This window comes from Notothenia rossii (assembly GCF_949606895.1).
Source record: "Notothenia rossii genome assembly, chromosome: 9".
In the NCBI taxonomy this organism is placed as follows: Eukaryota; Metazoa; Chordata; class Actinopteri; order Perciformes; family Nototheniidae; genus Notothenia; species Notothenia rossii.
Genome location: NC_136907.1, coordinates 19,800,251 through 19,822,319, shown reverse-complemented (window position 1 = coordinate 19,822,319; position 22,069 = coordinate 19,800,251). Strand labels below are relative to the sequence as shown.

General features: G+C 40.6%; 2 protein-coding genes across 3 annotated transcripts in view; both read right to left on the bottom strand.

Moving 5' to 3' along the window:
* Positions 1 to 7,608, bottom strand: part of LOC307019417 (uncharacterized protein) — a 35,250-nt gene extending 27,642 nt beyond the window's left edge. The window contains exons 1-3 of one of the 2 annotated variants that reach the window (XR_013802649.1): positions 4,432 to 7,608; positions 3,731 to 3,796; positions 3,169 to 3,605 (exon numbers count right to left, since the gene is read on the bottom strand). Coding sequence is in view for 1 of the 2 variants with exons in the window: in XM_079650283.1 (XP_079506409.1) it covers positions 3,731 to 3,796; positions 4,432 to 4,669 (304 nt within the window). In the remaining variant the exon portion in view is untranslated. Of the gene's footprint in view, positions 1 to 3,168; positions 3,606 to 3,730; positions 3,797 to 4,431 lie in introns of those variants that run through there. The other variant, XM_079650283.1, reaches the window with a different exon arrangement.
* A 9-nt stretch (positions 7,609 to 7,617) lies between these two features.
* On the bottom strand, positions 7,618 to 9,608 carry LOC307019828 (zinc finger BED domain-containing protein 4-like; the record flags this gene model as incomplete). Its single annotated transcript, XM_079650933.1, has 3 exons — positions 8,116 to 9,608; positions 7,661 to 7,856; positions 7,618 to 7,623 (listed from the first exon to the last, which is right to left on the bottom strand). The coding sequence occupies exons 1-3, from the start codon at positions 9,429 to 9,431 to the stop codon at positions 7,618 to 7,620; spliced, it is 1,518 nt and encodes a 505-aa protein (XP_079507059.1). The 5' UTR covers positions 9,432 to 9,608.
* Between the last annotated feature and the right edge of the window lie 12,461 nt (positions 9,609 to 22,069).

Below are 22,069 nucleotides of genomic sequence, written 5' to 3'. Positions count from 1 at the left end.
AAAAAAGGCAGGTGAAGGTGATGGCTCCAATGTTGCCCCAGCAGCAGAGGGAGAAGGACCAGGTAGTGAAGGTGGGATTCAAGCTGTTAACGAGGCTGTTAGCCACTCCAGCACCTGCGCCGGGGATGCAGATGCTAACAGGGAGACGGAGACTACATGCATGGAGGCTGAGAACTCGTCCACACCGACTTCTCGAATTGAATCCGAGTCTGAGTCCCCACCAATTTCTCAGATTGAAAGAGCTGGATCAGACGTGGACAGCGATAAGGAAGGTCAAGGCCCGGGTGCAGCAGCAGTAGCAGCCTCTGGGTCAACTGGAGCAGAGAAGAAGGATATTAGTGGATGTAAAACAGACGGACTCAGGCGTCCTCGTTTGACCCACTTCCCAACTAGAAATGGAAGACGCTTTAATGTCAGTGTGTATCAGGAATATGACTGGGTTGAATATTCTGCGCAAGAAGATGCAGTTTATTGCTTTGCATGCCGTCATTTTGGAGGAGCCTCAACTTTAACAGGTGACAGGCATGGACTGCGTGTGTTCATAGACACTGGATACACATGTTGGAAGAACATGAAAAAAAATCTCCGGGATCATCAAGGGAGCAGTAGACACAATTGTGCTGCATTAGCGTGGTCTAACTTTAAGGCTGTGATCAGCGGACATAAGGAATCCATCGCAAGTCGGATTGACGCAAACAGGACAGATGAGGTGCAGGAGAACCGGGCTCACGTCAAATCCTTGTTCAAAATCACGTCATTTCTGGGAAGACAGGCCCTCCCTCTCCGTGGTCACAACGAGAGAGATGAGGATGAAAATAAAGGAAATTTCCTTGAACTTTTGGACGTTATTGCAACAGATGACAGGAACGTGAAAAGCAAACAGGAACGCAGGTATGCGCACTATTCTTCCCCAGAAGCCCAGAATGATATGGTGAGAGTTATTGGGGAAAATATCAGAAGTATAATCATAAATGAAGTAGGAGAAGCACGGTACTTTTCAGTGTTAGTGGATGAAACGAAAGACCTGTCTAAGAAGGAGCAGCTGGCCATTTTGATCCGTTATGTACATGACGGGATTATAAAGGAAAGAGCCATTGGAACCTATCACATGAAGGACCTGACAGCTGAATACCTGGCCCAGAAAATAATAAAGGAATTATCGAGTTTAGATATTCAGCTGTGTGTTGCACAATGCTACGATGGTGCAAGTGTTATGCGGGGTAATGTGCGTGGAGTGCAGGCTTTAATACGTGAAAAAGTGCCGCATGCAGCGTATATACACTGTCATGCACATAGACTAAATCTTGTGCTTGTGAGCTCGATAACTGAAATACCAGAGATGGCAGAGTTTTTTGGTGTTGTTCAAACACTATATACTTGTATTGCAAATAGCAATACCAGACACATGCTTTTCATTGAGGCTCAAAAGAAGTTGGGACACAACAAAATACTGCACTTGGAGCGCACCTGTCCCACTCGGTGGCTGTATTGGTATAGGGCTCTACAGAAGATAAAACTGCGCTACGAGGCTATACTAGCTGTGTTAGATGCCACTATTGACGCTCATGCAGAGGGTTCAACTGAAGCTGCTGGACTTCGGACAAATATGCTGACAGTCACTTTTGTTGTGCGTCTTCATGTCCTAGAAAAAATCTTAAATCTCACTTATGGACTGTCTGAACAGCTTCAGACAAAAGACATTGCAATCACGATGGCTTCCAACCTCATACGGAGTACTAAGGCCCAGCTGGAAAAGATGAGGTCAGATAAAGAGTACCAGGACACACTGAGCAGAGCCAAGGCATTTTCCACAGAGCTCGGCCTCCCAAGCAGCGACACTGCCCCTCTGCGACCAGCAAGAGCACGGAGTGTGTCCAAAGCCTTGGCAGGGTTTATTGTCGGATCATCCAGTGGCCAGAGACAAACAGGAGATGACCAAGAAAAAAGACTATACTTTGAAACACTGGACCGCTTCATCTCTGAGTTAGATCGCCGATTTACAGATAATGATGAGCTACTTAATGCTATCCAGGCATTTGATTGTTCATCTCCCCATTTCATGGATGTAGTTAAAATGGAACAGTTTGCACAACTCTATGATGAACTGATCGACACCACCCTTCTCAGTTCCCAGTGTCACACAGCAAAAGCTTTCCTTGAACTTGAGATGAAGGAGGACGTGGAGGAGGAGAAAAACATAATGCTGGCTTTGACACGACTGAAGACCATGTCTGTCGCTTTTTCAGAGGTCATCAAGCTATTCAAGATCGCAGCAACAATTCCTGTCTCCACTGCATCCAACGAAAGATTCTTTTCCGTTTTAAAAAGAGTCAAGACTTACCTGCGGACCACCATGAGCGATGACAGGCTCACAAACCTCATGTTGATGGCTGTTGAGCCTGCTGTCGTAAAATCCCTGGACGCAGATGAACTCGTCAATAACTTTGCTGCTTTGAGGACCCGCCGTTATCCACTTGTGGAATAATTAATAAAGTTCATCTCAAAGTAAGATACCCAAACATCTTATTAATATGATTTCTCTTTCTCTTTTCTTCTCCCTCCCTCCCTCTCCTCTCTCCCTCCCTCCCTCCCTCCCTCCCTCTCCTCTTTATATTTGGAATTTAACAGTTTACAGCAGTTTACCTGGTATGTTCACGTGATATTGTTGCAATTACATAGTGAATGAAGTGAACAGAAAGAGTGAAATTGTGTCAGAAAGGCTATTACTGCTGTCTAACCCTGCCGCTTGCTATCCATGGTGCTGAAAACGGATGCGTAACGGCGCATTTGACTGAATTGATTGATTGACGTGCGTAGTTAAGTGTTTGTGTCCATAGTTACTTGCGCTAGCGGGATGTGAGTGAGGCTGCATTTGAAAAAGTTCAAATTTTCCTAACCACACAGAAAAGCTACATAGCAGACTTGTCACTTTTGTTATGATTATTTGCTGGGCATGTATATTGATTGATACTGTAGTTAAGTCATGTGACTAGTAACCTTGCCATACCTTAGCTTTGGCTGAATTGACGCCACTGCTTCCCATGTCAAGTCCATTCATGACTTGCAGATCAATATCAGTTTGTGAAAGGCCTTGCGGATTTCACAATCTTGTAAACTGTGCGAAATACTCGATCAGTAGTTAAGAAGTGATCCCTCTGCATATCTTAAGTCAACGTTTCCATTATTTTTTCTTTTGCCGTTTCCATGGTCTTCTCAGCTGCTTGATGATAGTCTGACATTCTATGCTTGTGTATCTTCTTCCGAAGAGACTGCAGCTGTGCTGCTCTCGTTGCACCATAGGCTGTCACTTTAACTTTAGACCACTCGTCAGCAATATGCACCTGGCTCCCACTAGCATTTGGCCCAACTGCTTTTATCTTCTGGCAAGTTAGACAACCAAGTGTTTTGTTTTGGCATATTAGCCATGGGTATTGCTTAGTTTTCTCTCTAAACATGTTAGATCTCCAGCATTCAGGGATATCTTGATTATTATTGCTCTCTCCCTGGTAACTTGGGCCGTCAGAATCTGGGATGCTTGTTTCTTTTGCACTATCTTCTTCAGCACTATCTTGCCCTGCTGCTGCTTCCTCCTCTTTTTCTTTCCACTACAAAAACAAAAAACGATAATAAAACTAATTTGCCTTTTGTCCACTGACATAATGAGCTGTATTAGGCCAATTGAAAAATAACAGTGTCTTAACCCAACATGTAGAATTAAGAATGATCAAACCTGTTCCTCCTCGAGCTCTTCGCTCTCCTGCTGTGTCATGTCCTGCTTCCTGGCCATGGTTGTCCTCTACAGTATGTGAGGAAAACAAGGTCATTATGGTTTTGTTACAATGACTGAGCAGACTTCTTATGCAAGCAGGTGACATTACTCTTCTAGTTGATTTTTAAGAAAACTACATATTTTCATTAAAATGCCCAACATTCAAGTTTGGATATAATAGGCTAATAACAGTTTTGGGGCTGAAAAAGGAGTTTCTCACCTTCCTTTTAATATCACTATTTAAATATTCATATAACAAAATATTCTCTGAGTCTCCAGAGATTAATAGAAATGCCCAAAAATGCACTTGGAAAGAGTTAATTATCTTAAACTTAATAGTTATCAAACCTTCAATTCTGTTAGCTTCTGAATCAACACATTCTCACTCCCAACTCGGCCTATGTTGACGTTATGTCAGTGTCCCTTGTCGTGTTCCTCTTTTTAACATGATTAGCTGACGTTAATGCTAGCCTAGTTAGCTAATGAAGTTCAAGTCCTCATATTTTAGCTAGCTAGCTAGCATTAGTTAACTAGCTAGCTAACACGAGAGAAAAACGTAGCTAAACTCCAAACTAAGTTGTTATTGCTGCTTATGTCCATAGATTCCACCTTTGGTGACTAAAGTAATGAGTAATGACTAAGATTACTGACTCTAGACTTACCTGAAATGTTATTTTTAGTCTTTTTAAATAGGAAGTCCCTCAGATCACGTTGTCCTCCTGGTCGCTTGGCCATTGTGATGATGACCGTTACCTGCGCTACTGCTGCTATGCAGCTTCTTGCATCAATCAAACCATAGATATAAACACTAGATGACTCACCCACGCTGCTGGCCAATGGAGACCGACGTTGACGTTGCCACATGGCCGCCATCTTGCTACAGGCAGTGCTCTCATTCATAACATTATGGTTTACTATTTAAATAACCATAGCTTGCTCAATTTTCAACCAATTTTCAAACGGTTTGGTTTTTATAAACATCAAAGATGTAGTTATGATACTGCATACTTATAATCATGGACTTTCTTATGAAAATAACATTAAGCAGATAAAGCAATAGCTATACACACAGAGAGGGAACCACAAGGTATTTATATTAAATATTTGTCGGTGTATATATTTCCATTTATTTTATTATATTGTTAATATTTAAAATAAATTATAAAATAAAAATATATTTATATTTTATATATAAAAATCGGTCTCATGTTACCACTCTGTAAGCCAAGAGTTGTTAATTTAGCAATGCCTTAGATTGAAGAACACGGACACAACTAATGACAATAGCATATGGTGGTATATTATTTAGATATTCACACCTTTATCAGAAGAACCAAACCAACATAAAATGAGCTCACAGACAGGCCAGTTCTGTGTCATTTATAACAATTATTTTTGACATCAGATCTTCATATCGTCCTAGTTTTGTATTTAGTTTCTAGATTTGTAAACAAATCCAGAACCTTTGAAATACGTTACCACTTCACAGCACGGTGCGCTGAGTTCTTGTAGTCGAAACAAGCCCAAGAATAATATAAACTGTACCCTGTGTCCTTTTGTGTCCTTCTGTAGTCCATTTACTGTTGTTTGTCTTGTCTTACCCCGGCTGATATCTCACTAAATCCACTGTTTTAATTGTTCCCTATATTGCCCCTATGCCCTGTAAGGTGTCCTTGGGTGTTATGAAAGGCGGCCCCCCCAAAAAAAATGTATTATTATTAAGAAGAACAACTTGGTGTGGAGGGGATGTAGGAAGCAGGGGCAGGTGGGGAGTAAAATACAGTATAACACAAAACCAATAAGACACACGGTGACACATGGCACACCAACAATCAATCATCGTCTAGCCTCAGCTTTGGTATTCTTTCACAACCATTGTATGGGTTTATTAGACACATTATTAGACGCGTACATTTAAGAAATTGATCTTAATAGGCTTGTCCCCTTGTAAGGCAAAAATATGTTTTGAGGCTCTGGACAAAAATGGCTATTTTGATTGTAAAGGTTGCCAACCCCTGGGTGTAGTTTCAATGTTTGCACATGTTTATTCAAGTGTATGAGTGACATAGAACAAGTGAGATGGCCAGTGGTTCTCAAACTTTTTACACAGAGTACCACCTCAAATTATATTGGGCTCTCCTACTAACACCATCATAGACCTTCCTGGGTACCACCGAGATAAAGGATTTAATATGACAAGCCAAATTATGCTCTCATTTGTTAGTGACATTCCACATGCAAATAAGATAAGATGGTACTTTATTGATCCCAATTTGGGGAAACATTTTTTGTTACTGCAGCATAAGGGATAAGGCATTTTACAATAAATTAGAAAAAAGCAAGAAAAATAAAGAGGAAAATATACATGTTGAGTTTGGCAGGATATTATATATATAATATACATAAATATAAGGCATATGGAATATTAATGTTAAATATTGAACAGATTATATATGTGTAAAATGTACAACGTGGTTATATTCAAGAGAAACTATGGAACAGAGAGTTATCTTCCAGCCAGACGTGATTTGTTGTACAGAGTTATGGCACTGCGGAGCTGCAGCAGTCTGTTGGAAAAGGAGCTCCGTTGACTGTCCAGCTGCAGGCGGAGAGGATGGGTGGGGTTATCCATGATGGACAACAGCCTGTTCAGTGTCCTCCTCTCCACCACAGCTTCATAGAGGTCCAGCTTGATGCCGATGACAGACCCAGATTTCCTGATCAGTTTATTGATCCTGCCGGTGTCACCGGCTCTTATGCTGCCCCCCCAGCAGACCGCAGCAAAGAAGAGTGCACTGGCTACAACAGACCGGTAGAAGATCTCCAGCATCTTGCTGCACATGTGGAAGGATCTCAGCTTCCTCAGAAAATAGAGTCTGCTCATCCCCTTCTTGTGCACAGCGTCAGTGTTGATCCTCCAGTTCAGCCCGTTGTCTAAGTGCACTCCCAGGTATTTGTAATAGGGATGTCCCGATCACCTTTTTTTGCTCCCGATCCGATTCCGATCATTTGATTTGGACAATCTGCCGATACCGATTTTCCCGATCCAATCTTTGATTTTGACAATCTGCCGATACCGATTTTTCCCGATCCGATGCATTAAAAAATAAAAAGCATTCAAGTTGTCCCTTAAGGTATTTTTTTATTTAAATGACAGTACCCAACTACCCATTCTATCCAACATGGATATAGGATATTCTTTTTTCAAAGCAGCATTGGATAAAGCTTATCAGTGGTCCACTACAAAATAACAATGTAAACAAATTGAGTGCAGATAGTGCAGTAACAAAATTAAAATAACTCTACTGGAAAGAGGTAGCTTGACTAGCTTCACAAGTTCACATTCAGTCACAAATAAATAATAAAATAAAATAAAAATGTGGCTTAGTGCAGAATTCTAGCCTTAAGACTAACTAGTCTAGTATTAGTGCAATGAACAATAGCAGCTTAACATAACATGAATAAACAAAGTATTATATTTCCATCTTACTGGAGTAACACAGTAATTCAAATATAAAATGTAAACAAAAATGGATATAAAATTGCAAGGCACCGTTTGTTTTTTTAAATCAAGGGACGGTCAGCTCTTGAATGTAAGCTGCACTCTTACTTCTTACTCACTCTCAGGCTTCACAATTAAGTGGAGGTTTTTCTTAAGGAAAATCAGCATCTCTACCCTGTCAGGTGAGAGCCGGTTCCTTTTCTCATCAAGGACGTTGGACACTGCACTAAAGAGTCTCTCACTGTCCACAGAGGTGCAGGGGGCACAGAGAAACCTGGTTGCAACAGTAGCCAGTGAGGGGAACCATGAAGCATTATCTTTCCAGTAGTGTAGAGGATTGCTTTTCCTAGGGCTGGTTTGCTCTGAGAGACATCAGCTGATGTACTCACGGACCGGGCCTCTGGCTGATTCTCTTCCAAGATCTCATCCAAGACGCTGCCCAGGCTGCTGCTTGCTTCTTGGTGTGGTGTCTTGCGCATAGGCTCTGCTGCCTCTGGCTCTTCACTGGCAGCCCTCTCTATCTTTGCCACCTCCAGGATGAGGTTATCCGTGGCAAGCCTCAGATTGTCTGACTTTGTGAAGAATCTAAAAATAGATAAATGTAACAATTACCCACAACAAAGAAAAACATAAGACAAGAAGAACCACACAGCACAACAGTTAAGTCAGGCAACTGCCTTACTTCTATACAAATCTAATCATTAACAAACCTACATTTAAAAAGGAAAGAAAAATTGAAATTGGCTTGAATAATGAATACTGGTTGGTTGTATATACATAATTCATAACGTAATAGATACGATTATAATAGCATTCAAATGGTACATTCATTTACTGTACTTGCCTGTCTTTGTATCTTGGATCCACTAGAGCGGCGATGCTGTACAGTGGCTTCTCCTCTACCTCAGCAAAGCGGGTCTCCACCGCCTCTAGGAGCGTGCTCTTCATTGTTCTGACCCCCTGGTCAGTGGTCTTCTCCTGAGAGAGTACACGTTTGAGGGCTGTTATTGCAGGGATGACATCAGCTGCAGATGCAGTGGGATTTCTCACATCCCTGGTGAGTTCCTCAAATGGAGCTAACACCTCAGCTGTCTTCTCCATCAGGGTCCACTGGTTGGCTGTCAGTGTGACTGGCAGGCTGTAGTCAGCTGCGTACACAGAGAGAGCCCGCTTTTGCTCCAGGATGCTCTGCAGCATGTAGAGGCTGCTGTTCCATCTCACTTGCACGTCCTGCTGTAGACGCTTGACGTCCATCTTCAGATCCTTCTGGATATTTTCCAGCCGGGAATAGGCCAACGGGGAATGTTTGAAATGGCCAACAATTTTCCTCGTGGTGGCCAGTGCGTCTATGACGCTGCGCTGAGACAGCAGACCCTCATGCACAGCAAGTTGGAGCGTGTGTGCAACACAGCCTACACTCGTTATTTCCATATCATCCATGGCTTTCACCATATTTCGCGCGTTGTCCCGCAAAATGACATGGACCCGAGGCTTATCTATTCCCCAACTGTTAAACATCCCCTCGATGGCCTTTCTCACACGATCTGCTGTGTGAGATCCGCGAAAGTTCTGAGCGTGCAAGGTCGCATGTCGTAAATTAAACTGTGAGTCGATCCACTGTGCAGTGAAGCTAAGGAGTGACATTGGACACACAGAAGAACTCCATATGTCTGTGGTAAACCCGAAAGCAGGCACGTCTGTTAACAGGGCTTGCAGGTGGCCACGAAGCTTGTTATGAAGGGCAGGCAGAGCTTTCTCTGTAAAGAAATGACGAGAAGGCCACTCGTAACGTGGCTCCAAGTGCTCCATGAGACGGCGAAACCCCACGTTCTCCACCACAGATAACGGCTGGTCATCCAACGCGATGAATTCAGCTATCTTGGCTGTTATTTGTTTGGCCTTGTCACTGTTCTGGGACAGTTTCTCTTTCCTTTTCAAAGTCTCAGAAAGTGTCGGTTGTTTTAGTGCCTTTGCCCGAGTGGTCGATGTGTACTCCTCGTGTTCCTCTTGGTGTTTGTTTCTCAGGTGGCGTATAAGATTGGTCGTGTTGAACGAAGCTCTGTTCTTTCCACCACGCGGAACCTCCGCCTCGCAAACATTGCATTTGGCTGTTACACTGCCTTCGCTTTCAATTTTAAAATAGTTCCAAACTCCTGACATTTTCAGTGTCCCGAGTCACCAGCTGAACGTAGCCTCTCGTTAGCTTACTGCTACTATTAGACACTGCGCCCTGCCCACTCGGTTGCCAGATTTGAGAGAAATAAGCAACCAGGTATATGAAAACAAGCCCAAAAGAAGCAACACATACATGATGTTGTGTAATTTTAAACCAAAACTAAGGCCTCAGGATGACTTTAAGATGTGAACATGGTCATCTTTGTTTTGTAACATTAAATAAAATTATAAAAAAACATTTTTTTTTCCCGATCCCCGATCTCCTTGCTCTCGATTCCGATGCATTCCGATCTTTGGAAAATCACGTGATCGGCCCCGATCCCCGATCACGTGATCGGATCGGGACATCCCTAATTTGTAATCCTCCACAACGGCCACATCCTCTCCCAGAATGCACAGGGGTAGAGGAGACGTCCTCACCCTCCTGAAATCAATGACCATCTCTCTGGTCTTGGCCACATTCAGAATACTCACAACATTAGGCTGAGGTTCATCTTCTGCTCTTCTTGAAGTGGTTGTGCTTCTTGTTGCTTCCGGCTAAAATAAACATAATTAAAGACATTTTGAGTGTTTAAAATGTGCTGTAATACACAACACATTATTTATTCCTAAACGTGCAGAAAGAAAAACTAAAGTGTGACATTTAATCACATATTTATATATCAATCTTATACACCTTGAATTCTTGTTGGCCAATGATACACATACCCTTTGAAGATGAGCTGGGAAGTTGAATATTGTTGGCACAACACCATCTTTAAGCCGGACAGTCTGCCCCATCCTGTCAAAGTCCTCACAACTGAAGTGATCACTGCAGAGCATTGTCCTGCCACAGGAAACAAAACCGTCCCTTCTTAGGGCAACTTCCCACTGCCGCCTCCTCTCTCCGGTTTTGGGAAACCTTAAAAACATGAGAAAGGTAGCCAGATATATAAATTATTGTCAACATTATCCTCCCTTCTTTCCTTTAACATTAAGGGTAAGGACAAAAATACACAACGAAATTATCATATGTTTGGGGTAATTGTATGTATGTATGTATGTATGTATGTATGTAATGTATACTTTAAGAATAAGACAACCACACTAAGAGTTATAAAAAAGGTGTCCAAAAGAAACATTAAATAATTGTGTAAAGAAATGGTAGCAACATATTCTAAAGAGGCTGGGTCAACATCAATCTTGCAATACTATTATCTCACATAGCCCCACTGATCCTGTGTAGCAGGACTTGTAATGTACATACATCCACTAAGTAATTAACGATTATCCTAATTATAGTCATAATATTGTCATATCTTACACGTGAAAGGTGATTCCATGGGTTCTTGTTTGCAGACTGCGGCGATTAGAGCATCCGTAGGCTGCACAAAAGTCCGGCATAGTCAGGTACTTCTGTAAACACAAAGCCAGCGATTTCCTGTGTCATAATGTATCTAAAATGTAAGATGTTTTTAACAAGCCAAACCACTTGGAAGAAATCATGTGTAACTTAAGTTATGTTGAAAAGAAAGAGCAGTTATGCCTCTCCCACTGGTGTAAAGTTGCTGGGTCAACTTTGTAAATACTAGGTCTCACTCACAGCCTCTTGTTATTAGCCAGCTAATAAATACAACCACGGCACATACACCAAGAAAAGCTGCGATTTCAACATGTCCAAGCATCCTGTATCATAGCCATTCTAATAATGTTTATAATAAACCAAACCGTTTGTAAATCAGTCAATATTTCAGCGATTTAAGAGTATTTTTGTGCCGATCACTCACCTTACAACAGCTACCATAGCGCGTACCAGAGTAGCTGTTGACTGTAGCAAGATGGCGGCCGGTGAGCTACGCTGGAAAATCTCCCATGAGCCATCTAGTGTTCAAATATATATCTATGAATCAAACAGGCGCATGACGGCGCTCTGGCGCCCTCTAGGGCACTCACATAGCATAGCGTCAGTAACTTGGTAAAAATGTCATTGCACACGTGCGTGCTCCCTCGTCCACAGTATTTTAGTCAATATGCGCAAAATTAATGTTGAAATAGCAGTAATACCAGTGCCACGTTCATTTATAAAATGACATAAGGGATGGAAAGGGGGATGGCAGTTTTAGAAGGGGGATGATTTTTGACCGTTTTTATTTCAGGGGGGATGCCATCCCCCCTCATCCCCCTTCAACTTGAGTAGGCTACTGGCAGCGGGACCTTAGCATATATATATATACAATATATACAAATACACAATATTTGACACAGACTATAAAGGGCACACAGTTTCATTCACTAATGAAAGTCAAACACATGTTTGTTTCCACTGTTTCATTGTGTGCCTTTTATTGTGTGCCATAAGCAATTAATTAACTTATCGTACGATAAATAAAAATGAACTCGATAAATTGCCATTTACATGAGGATGTGACTAGCAGTTTGAAAGGGTTTACTTGAATTATTATTATATATTATCATTATGTCAGTGGTCTAAAATGGTCATACAACGGTGCCAACAATATTATCGTTTATTGCAATAATCTCTGGGAAAATGTATCCAACAAAATTAATTATCGTGAGAGGCCTATACATGAAACACACACACACACACAGACAAATCTACAGACTTACTCCAAACTGCCAAATATATTAATTAACACACTCTCACTCTCATATACTCTTTGACAATATTTTGGCCTAGTAGAGTACTTTTATCATTTCTACTGGATCTTAGATCTGCGCATGCGCAATACGGGTCGGCAGTTGCGGCTCCAGAGTATTTTTGTTGGGTAGTAAGGCAAGGCAAGGCAAGTTTATTTATATAGCACCTTTCAACACAAGGCAGTTCAAAGGGCTTTACAAAAAAGGAAAGACATTAAGAAAATGGCATTTAAAATCAGTCATTAAAAAGAAAAGATAATAAAAGAAACATTAAAAGAAAAAATACATGGATAAAGGTTACAGTGCAGTTTAAGATGTGAATAGTTCAATTAAAAGCAGCGACAAAAAGAAAAGTATTCAGCCTGGATTTAAAAGTAGTCAGAGTTGCAGAGGACCTGCAGGTTTCTGGGAGTTTGTTCCAGATATTTGGAGCATAATAACTGAACGCTGCTTTACCATGTTTAGTTTTGACTCTGGGGACAGACAGCTGACCCGTCCCTGAAGACCTGAGAGATCTGGATGGTTCATAATTTAGCAGGAGGTCAGAAATGTATTTTGGGCCTAAACCATTCAAAGCTTTATAAACCAGCAGCAGTATTTTGAAATCTATTCTTTGACATACAGGAAGCCAGTGTAAAGACTTCAGAACAGGAGTGATGTGATCCACTTTCTTAGTGTTAGTGAGGACTCGAGCAGCGGCGTTCTGAATTAGCTGCAGCTTTCTAATAGATTTTTTAGTGAGACCTGCAAAGACACCATTACAGTAGTCCAGTCTACTGAAGATAAAAGCATGGACAAGTTTTTCCAAATCCTACTGTGACATCAGTCTTTTAATCCTAGATATATTCTTTAGGTGATAGTAGGCTGATTTAGTAACTGTTTTAATGTGACTGTTGAAACTCAGGTCAGAGTCCATGACTACACCTAGATTTCTGGCTTTATCTGTTGTTTTGAACATTGCAGACTGAAGCTCAGCGCTAACTTTTATACGTTCTGCCTTGGCTCCAAAAACCATTACCAGTTTTATCTTTGTTTAATTGTAGAAAGTTCCGACACATCCAGTCATTGATTTGTTCAATGCACTTACTCAGTGTTTGAATTGGAGCATAGTCTCCTGGTGAAATTGTTACGTAAATATGTGTGTCATCCGCATAGCTATGGTAACTTATTTTGTTGTTTTTCATTATCTGAGCCAGTGGTAGCATGTAGATGTTAAAGAGAAGAGGCCCCAAGATGGAGCCTTGAGGTACCCCACATGTCATATTTGTCAACTCAGATGTGTATTTACCTATAGAAACAAAGTTTTTTCTGTCCTTTAAGTAGGATTCAAACCAATTTAGAACTCTTGCAGAAAGTCCCACCCATTTTTCTAGTCGGTCGAGTAATATGTTGTGGTCAACAGTGTCAAACGCAGCACTGAGATCTAATAATACTAACACTGAAGTTCTGCCACTGTCTGTGTTTAAGTGGATGTCATTGAAGACCTTCACAAGAGCAGTCTCAGTGCTGTGGTTTGGACGAAAGCCTGACTGGAACACATCGAAACAGTTATTTAAATGCAAGAAATTACTCAACTGTTGAAAAACAACTTTTTCAATGATTTTACCTAGAAATATCAGGTTTGATATGGGCCTGTAATTGTTCATTACTGAAGCGTCTAGATTATTCTTTTTTAAGAGCGGTTTAATGACTGCAGTTTTCAGATCCTGTGGAAAAATACCTGAGTGAAGAGATTTGTTTACTATATGAAGTAGATCTGAGGCAATGCAACGAAAAACATCTTTGAAAAATCCTGTTGGAATAATATCAAGGCAGCAGGAGGAGGATTTCAGAAGTTGAATAATGTCCTCGAGGTTTTTATCATTAATCCGATGGAATTTTGTCATGGTGTTTGAATTGATATTAGGTGGACATAGGGACAACACATTTGCTGTACCTGATGCAGAGACACTGACTGCTTTTCTGATTTTCTGAATTTTGTCAGTGAAGAAGAAGGCAAAATCATTGCATGCCCTGGTGGATAGAAATTCAGAGGCTACTGACACTGGGGGGTTAGTTAGTCTGTCGACGGTAGCAAACAAGGCACGTGCGTTGTTTTTGTTTTTGGTAATGATAGCAGAGAAGAAAGACTGTCGTGCGTTTTTCAATTACAAATTATAAAGGCCAAGTCTCTCTTTATAGATTTCAAAGTGAACCTGGAGATTTGTTTTTCGCCACCTACGTTCAGCTTTTCGACATTCTCTTTTTTCTGCTCTCACGGTCATGGCCTTTCTCCATGGAGATATTTTCTTCCCAGTCACTTCCTTTACCTTAGTTGGAGCAATGGCATCTATAACATTTTTTTTATTTTTGAATTAAAATGATCTACTAGCTCATTTACTGAGATGTTAGCAGGTGTGGAAGAAAAATTCTGAGTAAACATTTCCCTAGTATTTTCAGTTAAATATCGCTTTGTGGTAACCTCTTCTTGAACATTTTTGTGAACAGAAATAGAGCTCTCAAAGAAAACACAGGAATGGTCAGAGAGTGCAACATCAGTCACCACAACCTTAGAGATATTCAAACACTTTGAGATAATTAAGTCCAGAGTGTGCCCCTTATTGTGCGTGGGCTCCGTCACATGCTGAGTCAGTCCATAGCTATCAAGAACACAAAATAGTTCTTTAGCCCCTCTGTCCTGGGGGTTGTCAACATGGATGTTAAAATCACCAACAATGACTAGACGGTCAAAGTCAATACACACTATAGACAGCAGTTCAGTAAAATCATCAAAAAAGCTTGTACAGTATTTGGGTGGTCTATAGATATTTAGGAACAGAGCTTGAGAGGAGCATTTCAGCTGAAGGGCCACATATTCAAAAGAAGCAAAGTTCCCATAAGATGTCTTTCTGCATTGAAGGGAATCATTGTACAAAATAGCAACTCCACCTCCCTTCTTATGCATTCTTTCCTGACTCATAAAACCAAAGTTGGGAGGTGTTGATTCGATAAGAACAGCTGCACTGTTATTTTGTTCAATCCAAGTTTCCGTTAAAAACATAAAATCGAGATTGTGCTCAGTGATAAAATCATTGATTTAAAATGTTTTACCTGCCAAAGACCTGCCATTTAATAAAGCTAGTTTAAGTTGGTTGGATACACTATCAGTAAGATTTTTTGTGACAAGCTGTGGCTGACATGGAATCACTGCTAAATTTGATAAACTCACACAAACGTTTGAGCACTTCCTCTTTCTAAGCTGATTCACCGCTCTTAATCTATCACCTATCAAAACAGATATCGGCAAAGCTATAGGCAGGCAGGGCCCCGGCATGTCCTGGAAAGAGTTGAGAGTGCCATACGCCCTTGAACCTGGATCCAGCACATATCAGTAAGAGATTGTTGTGTTTTGTACACACACATCCTTATCAGGCTTCGGAGACTGCAGATGCTTTCTTGAAAGGAGGGGAGGTGGTTGACGTAGGCACGGTGATGGAGACGGGGGTGATGGTGCGCGTCTCTGCTTCGGTGATTTTGGTGGGCGTTGTTGGGCGGGGGTAAAGGACATGCCAGGGGGGGGGAGGTGGCTGAGGTAGGCATGGTGATGAAGACGGGGCTGATGGTGCGCGTCTCTGCGGTGATTTTGGTGGGCGTCGTTGAGGAGCGGGGGTAAAGGACATGCTGCGAGCTGCGTATAGCCTTAGTTTGGTCTTTGAACTCCAGGAAGGAATCGGTGCCAACCCTCTGTATCTCCTTCATGTGTGTTCAGCGATCTCCAGGAGGGTGGGCGAGGGTGAAAGGGTGAACGGAGAGTAGAGAGAGCTGTGGGGTGAAGGAAGAGTATCCTCAGAGGTGATAGGGGGGATGAAGGGCGGTGGAGACTTCTCTATTTGTCTCTCATAATCAAGACATTCCTCAGGCGGGTGCAGTGATAGATTTTCAAGGTTTTCTGAGCGATGTGTTGTGTCTTTCTCTTGTTTTGATTCCTCTTGTTGCTTGTCCTTGGCAGAGGGAATAGATTGATGACATAGGCAACCACTGTAAATGTAATTTACTGTAATGGTAAACACATGTTAGTTAAGCTAAAGTAAAATATATCCACCTGAAGTATTAATTTTACATTGGATGAATGAGATAAACATGTGTTGGGTTAACTAAGGTAAAATATGTCAACCTGAAGTATTAATTTTACATTGGATGAATGAGATAAACATGTGTTGGGTTAACTAAGGTAAAATATGTCAACCTGAAGTATTAATTTTACATTGGATGAATGAGATAAACATGTGTTGGGTTAACTAAGGTAAATTATGTCACCCTGAAGCATTAATTTTACATTGGATGAATGAGATAAACATGTGTTGGGTCAACAACAGTGAATCATGTATTATGTACATATTTCATTTAAATTAGAGTAACATAATGTAATTGCGTGGAATTTTGTCACGTAATTAAATCATGTTGGTTTAACAAATCATTTTTTTGAGTGCAGTTGAATACGTTACAGATAAACAATTTCACTCCTGACTTGTTCATTCAAACTCCATTAGCCTTAAAAAGATGTCTGCGGTCCCAGAAAAGTTAAAATTGTCAATAAAATTGACAGAATGGTCAATACAGGCAGTTGAAAGCAGTAGGGCTAACCCATACAGTGGTGGGGCTCAAGTCAGTATTTGCAATGTAATTACATACACGCTCCCCTTGAAAGTGAAACGCCACGCGTGAGGTTTAGTTTATTTCCCTGTCTCAATCCAAATTGAACTGTAGTAAATAAAAAGGGCGACCTGGAGCCAAACCTGCAATTTCCCCACAGGTGAATTCACATGGTGAAAACCCAACCCCTGCAGGGGTGTCTGGGGGAATTCTACCCCAGGAGATTTTTTGAAATACAAACATAAAATACACATTCTGGTAGGCTACTCTCTTGAGAAGTGTTAGAAATTAAAATCAATGTTTTGATGGTATAATGTAGCTTAAACATACCGTCAGTTTAAACGCTCTTTTATACTGAAAAACCAGAAATTCTTGTGCACAAGCAGTTAAGCTTTTATTCTGAAAATCCTTCATCTACGGTTAGCATTTAGCATGTGGCTAATATACGATTTCCTAAAGAGGTGAATTGAGTAGCGAAATGATATGGAGTGGTGCAAACCGAAACCTACGGATTTAACACTACAACTATAGATGTCGAGGTACTACCATGTTGAATATTAAATGAAAGTACAGTTTATTTGAATACATTATTGTTTACAGACGAGAGTAGCATGTGACAACATCCGGAATGACCGGAAACCAAACGAGCCGAGAAGTATTGTTTAGAGTATTGATTACAGCGTTTAGAATGTGTTAAATGAAAAGTGATGAAAGAGAATATGAGGAGAAACGGCGTGCTAAGCATATATTGAATGTGAAAAGAACCTATCCTCTGTTTAAATGCAATAACGGACATTGGAGACGAGGTGAGCCGGCTGGCGGGGAGGAGCCAGCAGAGGATATATAACAGCGCCGGAGGAGAGATCCGGTCTCTTCTCTTCTTGCTCAGGAGAGCCAGATCACAGCTGTTTTCTGCCGGAACAATATTCTGTCTGTAACACTACCGCGCCTTTTTTAATTAAAGTATCCCATTTGAATCTTTTCAGAGACTCCATTTAGTCTCATTTTAAAGCTTCTCTCCTGGACGCGAGAATAAAGAACATATTTAACAGAAGAAAAAAAAATGAATCTATTACTACACGACATATTTTTTAAACAATTAATGCCTTATTAGTTTTTAGTTGCTTTGTTCTGAAAGCTGAACCTGCTGCTCCTCACTGAGAGAAGAGGCCGTGTGAATTACTTTACATTGTGGACAAGGGTGGATAGCCCCTATTGTTCTGTGTGTCAAAATGAAAGACAGCCCACACACCTATCAATCATCAAACCGTGGGGTCTTATAGTTGTACCGATGTATATCGAGATGTACTACAGCAAAAGTATTCTCCGTCGGGACTTCCTGCAACAACAACGCCGTTATCTTGATTCTGATTGGCCAGAAGACATTATCAAAGATGTTCTATTGAGAAGACGATCACTACGTGACAAAAGTTTTCAAAACCGTTTCTAGTCTTCGGTATTCTTGTTTTTGGCGTGAGAATAGTTTGGGCAGCGTGAGAGCGTGAGATTGAGAGTGAAAGCGTGTGTCACACGCCAGATTCTTGAGAGTTGGCAACCCTGTGTATATATATATATATATCCTGTATATATGCTAAGGTCCCGCTGCTGACACGATAGCAGTCATTTAGTGCGCATATGTGTAATCAAACCCATGATATAAAAATCTCACTCCAGCCAGGTAGGCTACCCAAAGTTGGCAACCATGTTTTACGTATTCCTTCTTCATATATTCCGTTTGCCGTTATTTAACAGGCGAGGGGTGATTTCTGGCCGTTGAATTCAGTGTAGTTTGTTGTTTATTTAAGAGTAGGACAGTAGGCCTACTTGTACAATACCAAATTGTTGTAGCTGTTAGCATCTGCCACGTCTTGTATGGTTTGCTCTCGCTCTTCCTTTATCCTATTATAGCAGCAGCTAATCCCTGCAACCAGCTGTTCAAATTATTATAACATTATTTAAGCAGTACACATATGGCTCATAAATCCGTTATATAGACCTTATTTAAATCATTAGCGTCTAAAAGTTGTACAATGTGGTACAAATTGCTCCTGTGTGGATTGCCCACAGTATTGAGTAGCCTATGTAAATCGCTTTGGATAAAAGCGTCTAACAAGTGACATGTAATGTAATGTAAAAAAAATGCTCAGCCGTTGCCGGGACGATGAGTGTTGGAGTGGACTGATGTTCTTCTCTCTTCACTACATGTTCACAAACATGGCTGAGCAGGTTGCCAGGCAACACGTTCTCTCACAGATGCCATCCCAGTTCTGATATTAGACAGTCGAGTCAGGAGAAAAATCTCATTGGTGTCGTTTTTTTGTTTCGTGTTTTTGTCTTTCTGTTGGGTGGAAAAATGTCATCCCGGGCCAGCAGGAGGAGTCACGCTGACAAACTGTCGGATTGTTGCCAAGGAAACTGGTTCCTAATTTTGTCATCAATGTCATGACCTTTTTTTTCTTTTTTGTAAATCAATGCCCTCCTTACAGCTTTTGAGGACTACCAACCTCAGAGTTTATAATATTTTAGGCACGCATAGAAATATATAAAGACACACAATAATAATTTCATGTCGTAGACTGCTGTTGGGTTTTAAAAAAAAGTTTTCTCTGCACTAATTCTACTTTCAGGAAGATATTTTCTGACAAAATAACCGATTTAAAAAGAAATAAAAAAAATACAGCAAATCTGATATCTGTGTTTGTCGAGGCCTTGGCGTTGTTTGATTGAAGGTGTGTAGTCGTAATTGAAAGAAGCAAAGCATTGCAGTATTTATTGACTGATAACTTCCCTTTTCTGGGTAAATTACATTCTTTTCATGCCCTGCTGTTGTAATGAACTAGGCCTATACTATCATATCTGTAATGTAAGCTATATTCACACAAATACCCAAATGATGGGGCATAGTTGATAGAGATGGAAGTCAATTCAACAATAATAATACAATAAGTAATAGAGGAAATGTCATTTCAAAGTATATTTTACCTTTAACCATTAGAATCACCGCAGCAAATGTGCATGTTTATGAACTCAATATAAATCAAATCAAATAGTTATTGAACATAACACATTACTCTCGCGCACTGCATCATGGAAAATAAGTAGCAACCTGAACATGATCATTTAAAACCATTATTGCCATTATTTTGTGGCTGCAGGAAAAGGCTGAAAGGATATGACATTTAAACCAAATGCTGTAGTTGTCGCTCTCGCTTTCAATGTTCTTGTAGGTTGAAATGTGAAGTTCATAACTGGTGATCTCTGTAGTGGGTAGAAAACTGCTGCCGCCGCACAACTATTTTCTTCAAGTGGAGAAGAATGTCCTCCAAGGCCACATCATTTATGATTTGAAACAGGTGTTTAACTTTTCAAACCTGATGCAAAATCACCAATATATGTAGTCTCTTAAGACCAGAAGGAAACATCGATCTCGGGATATGACTATTACAATACAGACAAAAACACTTAGAACTCTACAAAACTAAATTACCTGTTATTATAGCCTGGTGGAACCTTTTAGTACAACACATACAAAAAATGACCAGTGGGCCTTCAAACAGCAGGGTATTTGATTTTCCACTAAACATTAACTGCATGGTACCTTTATGAGCCACTGCTGTCAATCTGTTGTGAATAACAGTTATCAGGTTTAATAAAAGTGTGTGTCTGCACTCTGGTGCAAATGGCATTGTTGACTACAGTCACCCGGGTGTTAATAGCATTGTTGACTATAGTCCCCCAGGTGTACATAGCATTGTTGACTACAGTCACCCGGGTGTACATAGCATAGCAAAATGTATTGTTGACCAGTCAAATAGCATCTGCCTTAATAAAATACCTGATGTGTAAGGAAAAGGGAAACTCGTAGTTCTTATATTTTAACTTCAACTTTTTTAAGCAAAACACACTTTTTCAAGCTTTTGTGAATAGTAATTCAACTTAAAAAAAACACTAAGCTTGTTTTCTTTTTAAATATCACTTCAAGTGTTTCGGAGAAGACTGTCACATCCACTACTGAGTGTGAGTGACATGCCTTGATGAAGTGAATTACTAGCCTTGTTATCAGCACATAAAAAGGCAGAACATTTTTCATAAATTGTAAAGCATCTTTACGGGAGATGAGTGGCAGCAAAGTGGCTGTTTCCATTTCCTCGTTTCTCAATGTTGCATCAAAGAAGCGGTAGCCTTAGAATACATCAGTGACAAAGGAAAACACAAAGGACAGTTGGAAATAGATGATGATTAAGATGGAAGTAAAAAATTAAATGTTGAAAGAGATAGTAAGGGTAATAAAAGGAGGAGGTGAGGAAAGGTTAGAGTGACTCCGAAACTGAGGGAGTCGGAGAGAAACGGAAACTCACAATTTACATTTAAGGCTTTCCCGATTGGCAGAGGCCGACATTGAGAAGGAATTTATAGCTGAGAGAAGCAGAGGAAAAAGAATGTGATAATCTGATTAATTTTGGAAACTTAAGATGTCTGGAAGTGAAGGCTCGAGAACATCTCTTATGCCCCTTTTGATTATAAATGAAAGTAGCAATTCTGAATGGTACAGATTCTAAAGAAGATTATGACTAACAGAGTTGCTAAATTGATGTTCGCTGTATTTTAATCTATCACTGTAAGTACTGAAGTTAAAAACTTTAATTTTGATGTCAAGATGCTCTGAAGAAGAATCTAATATTGAATAAAAAAAACACAATTAGCTGAACCCATATTGTTCTTTTAACTCCACAAATGATTAGAAGAAGCCTAGCATGTGAAGATGTTTTTATTTCTGAAGAGCAATTCGAGCATTTGTCACAAAGCTTAAGAGAATGATAGTAACATTTGTACATGAAAACATTTTGTTTTTTCACTCAAATGACCCAGACGTCGCCATATTGCGACCACCAAAAGGGCCCATACTACCAGATTGAGGCCAAACCGCAACAGTTTGCAGTAACGTCATTAGAAACAGCAACGCAGCATGTTACATAATGCAGTCCAAGTAGGCTTGGTTCTCTGGAGAGCTTGTTGTACTCTGTTTGTTTTGTCAGTCGGTCTAAAAAACTGGCCTTCGGGGCTTTAATGTCACAAACATGGTGGCCGACTCCACACTGAAGGCTCAAACGCTCTTTTGTCACCGTTAATACTTGCAGTCCTTGAGAGGAGACGAGCTGTGAACAGAGTCTTTCGGAAATTCCGTGCGGATAAAAGAGGAGAGGTCGACGTGAGCAATAGACAGTTCCCAGGAACCATGGCAACGGCAGGCTGGTACAATAGGTTGTGTCGGCACAGAGAAACGAGAGGAGAACCGGGATGAACACAAAGAAAGGGAGATAAGGAAAATGGAGGATGAAAGGTGGAGAAACAGC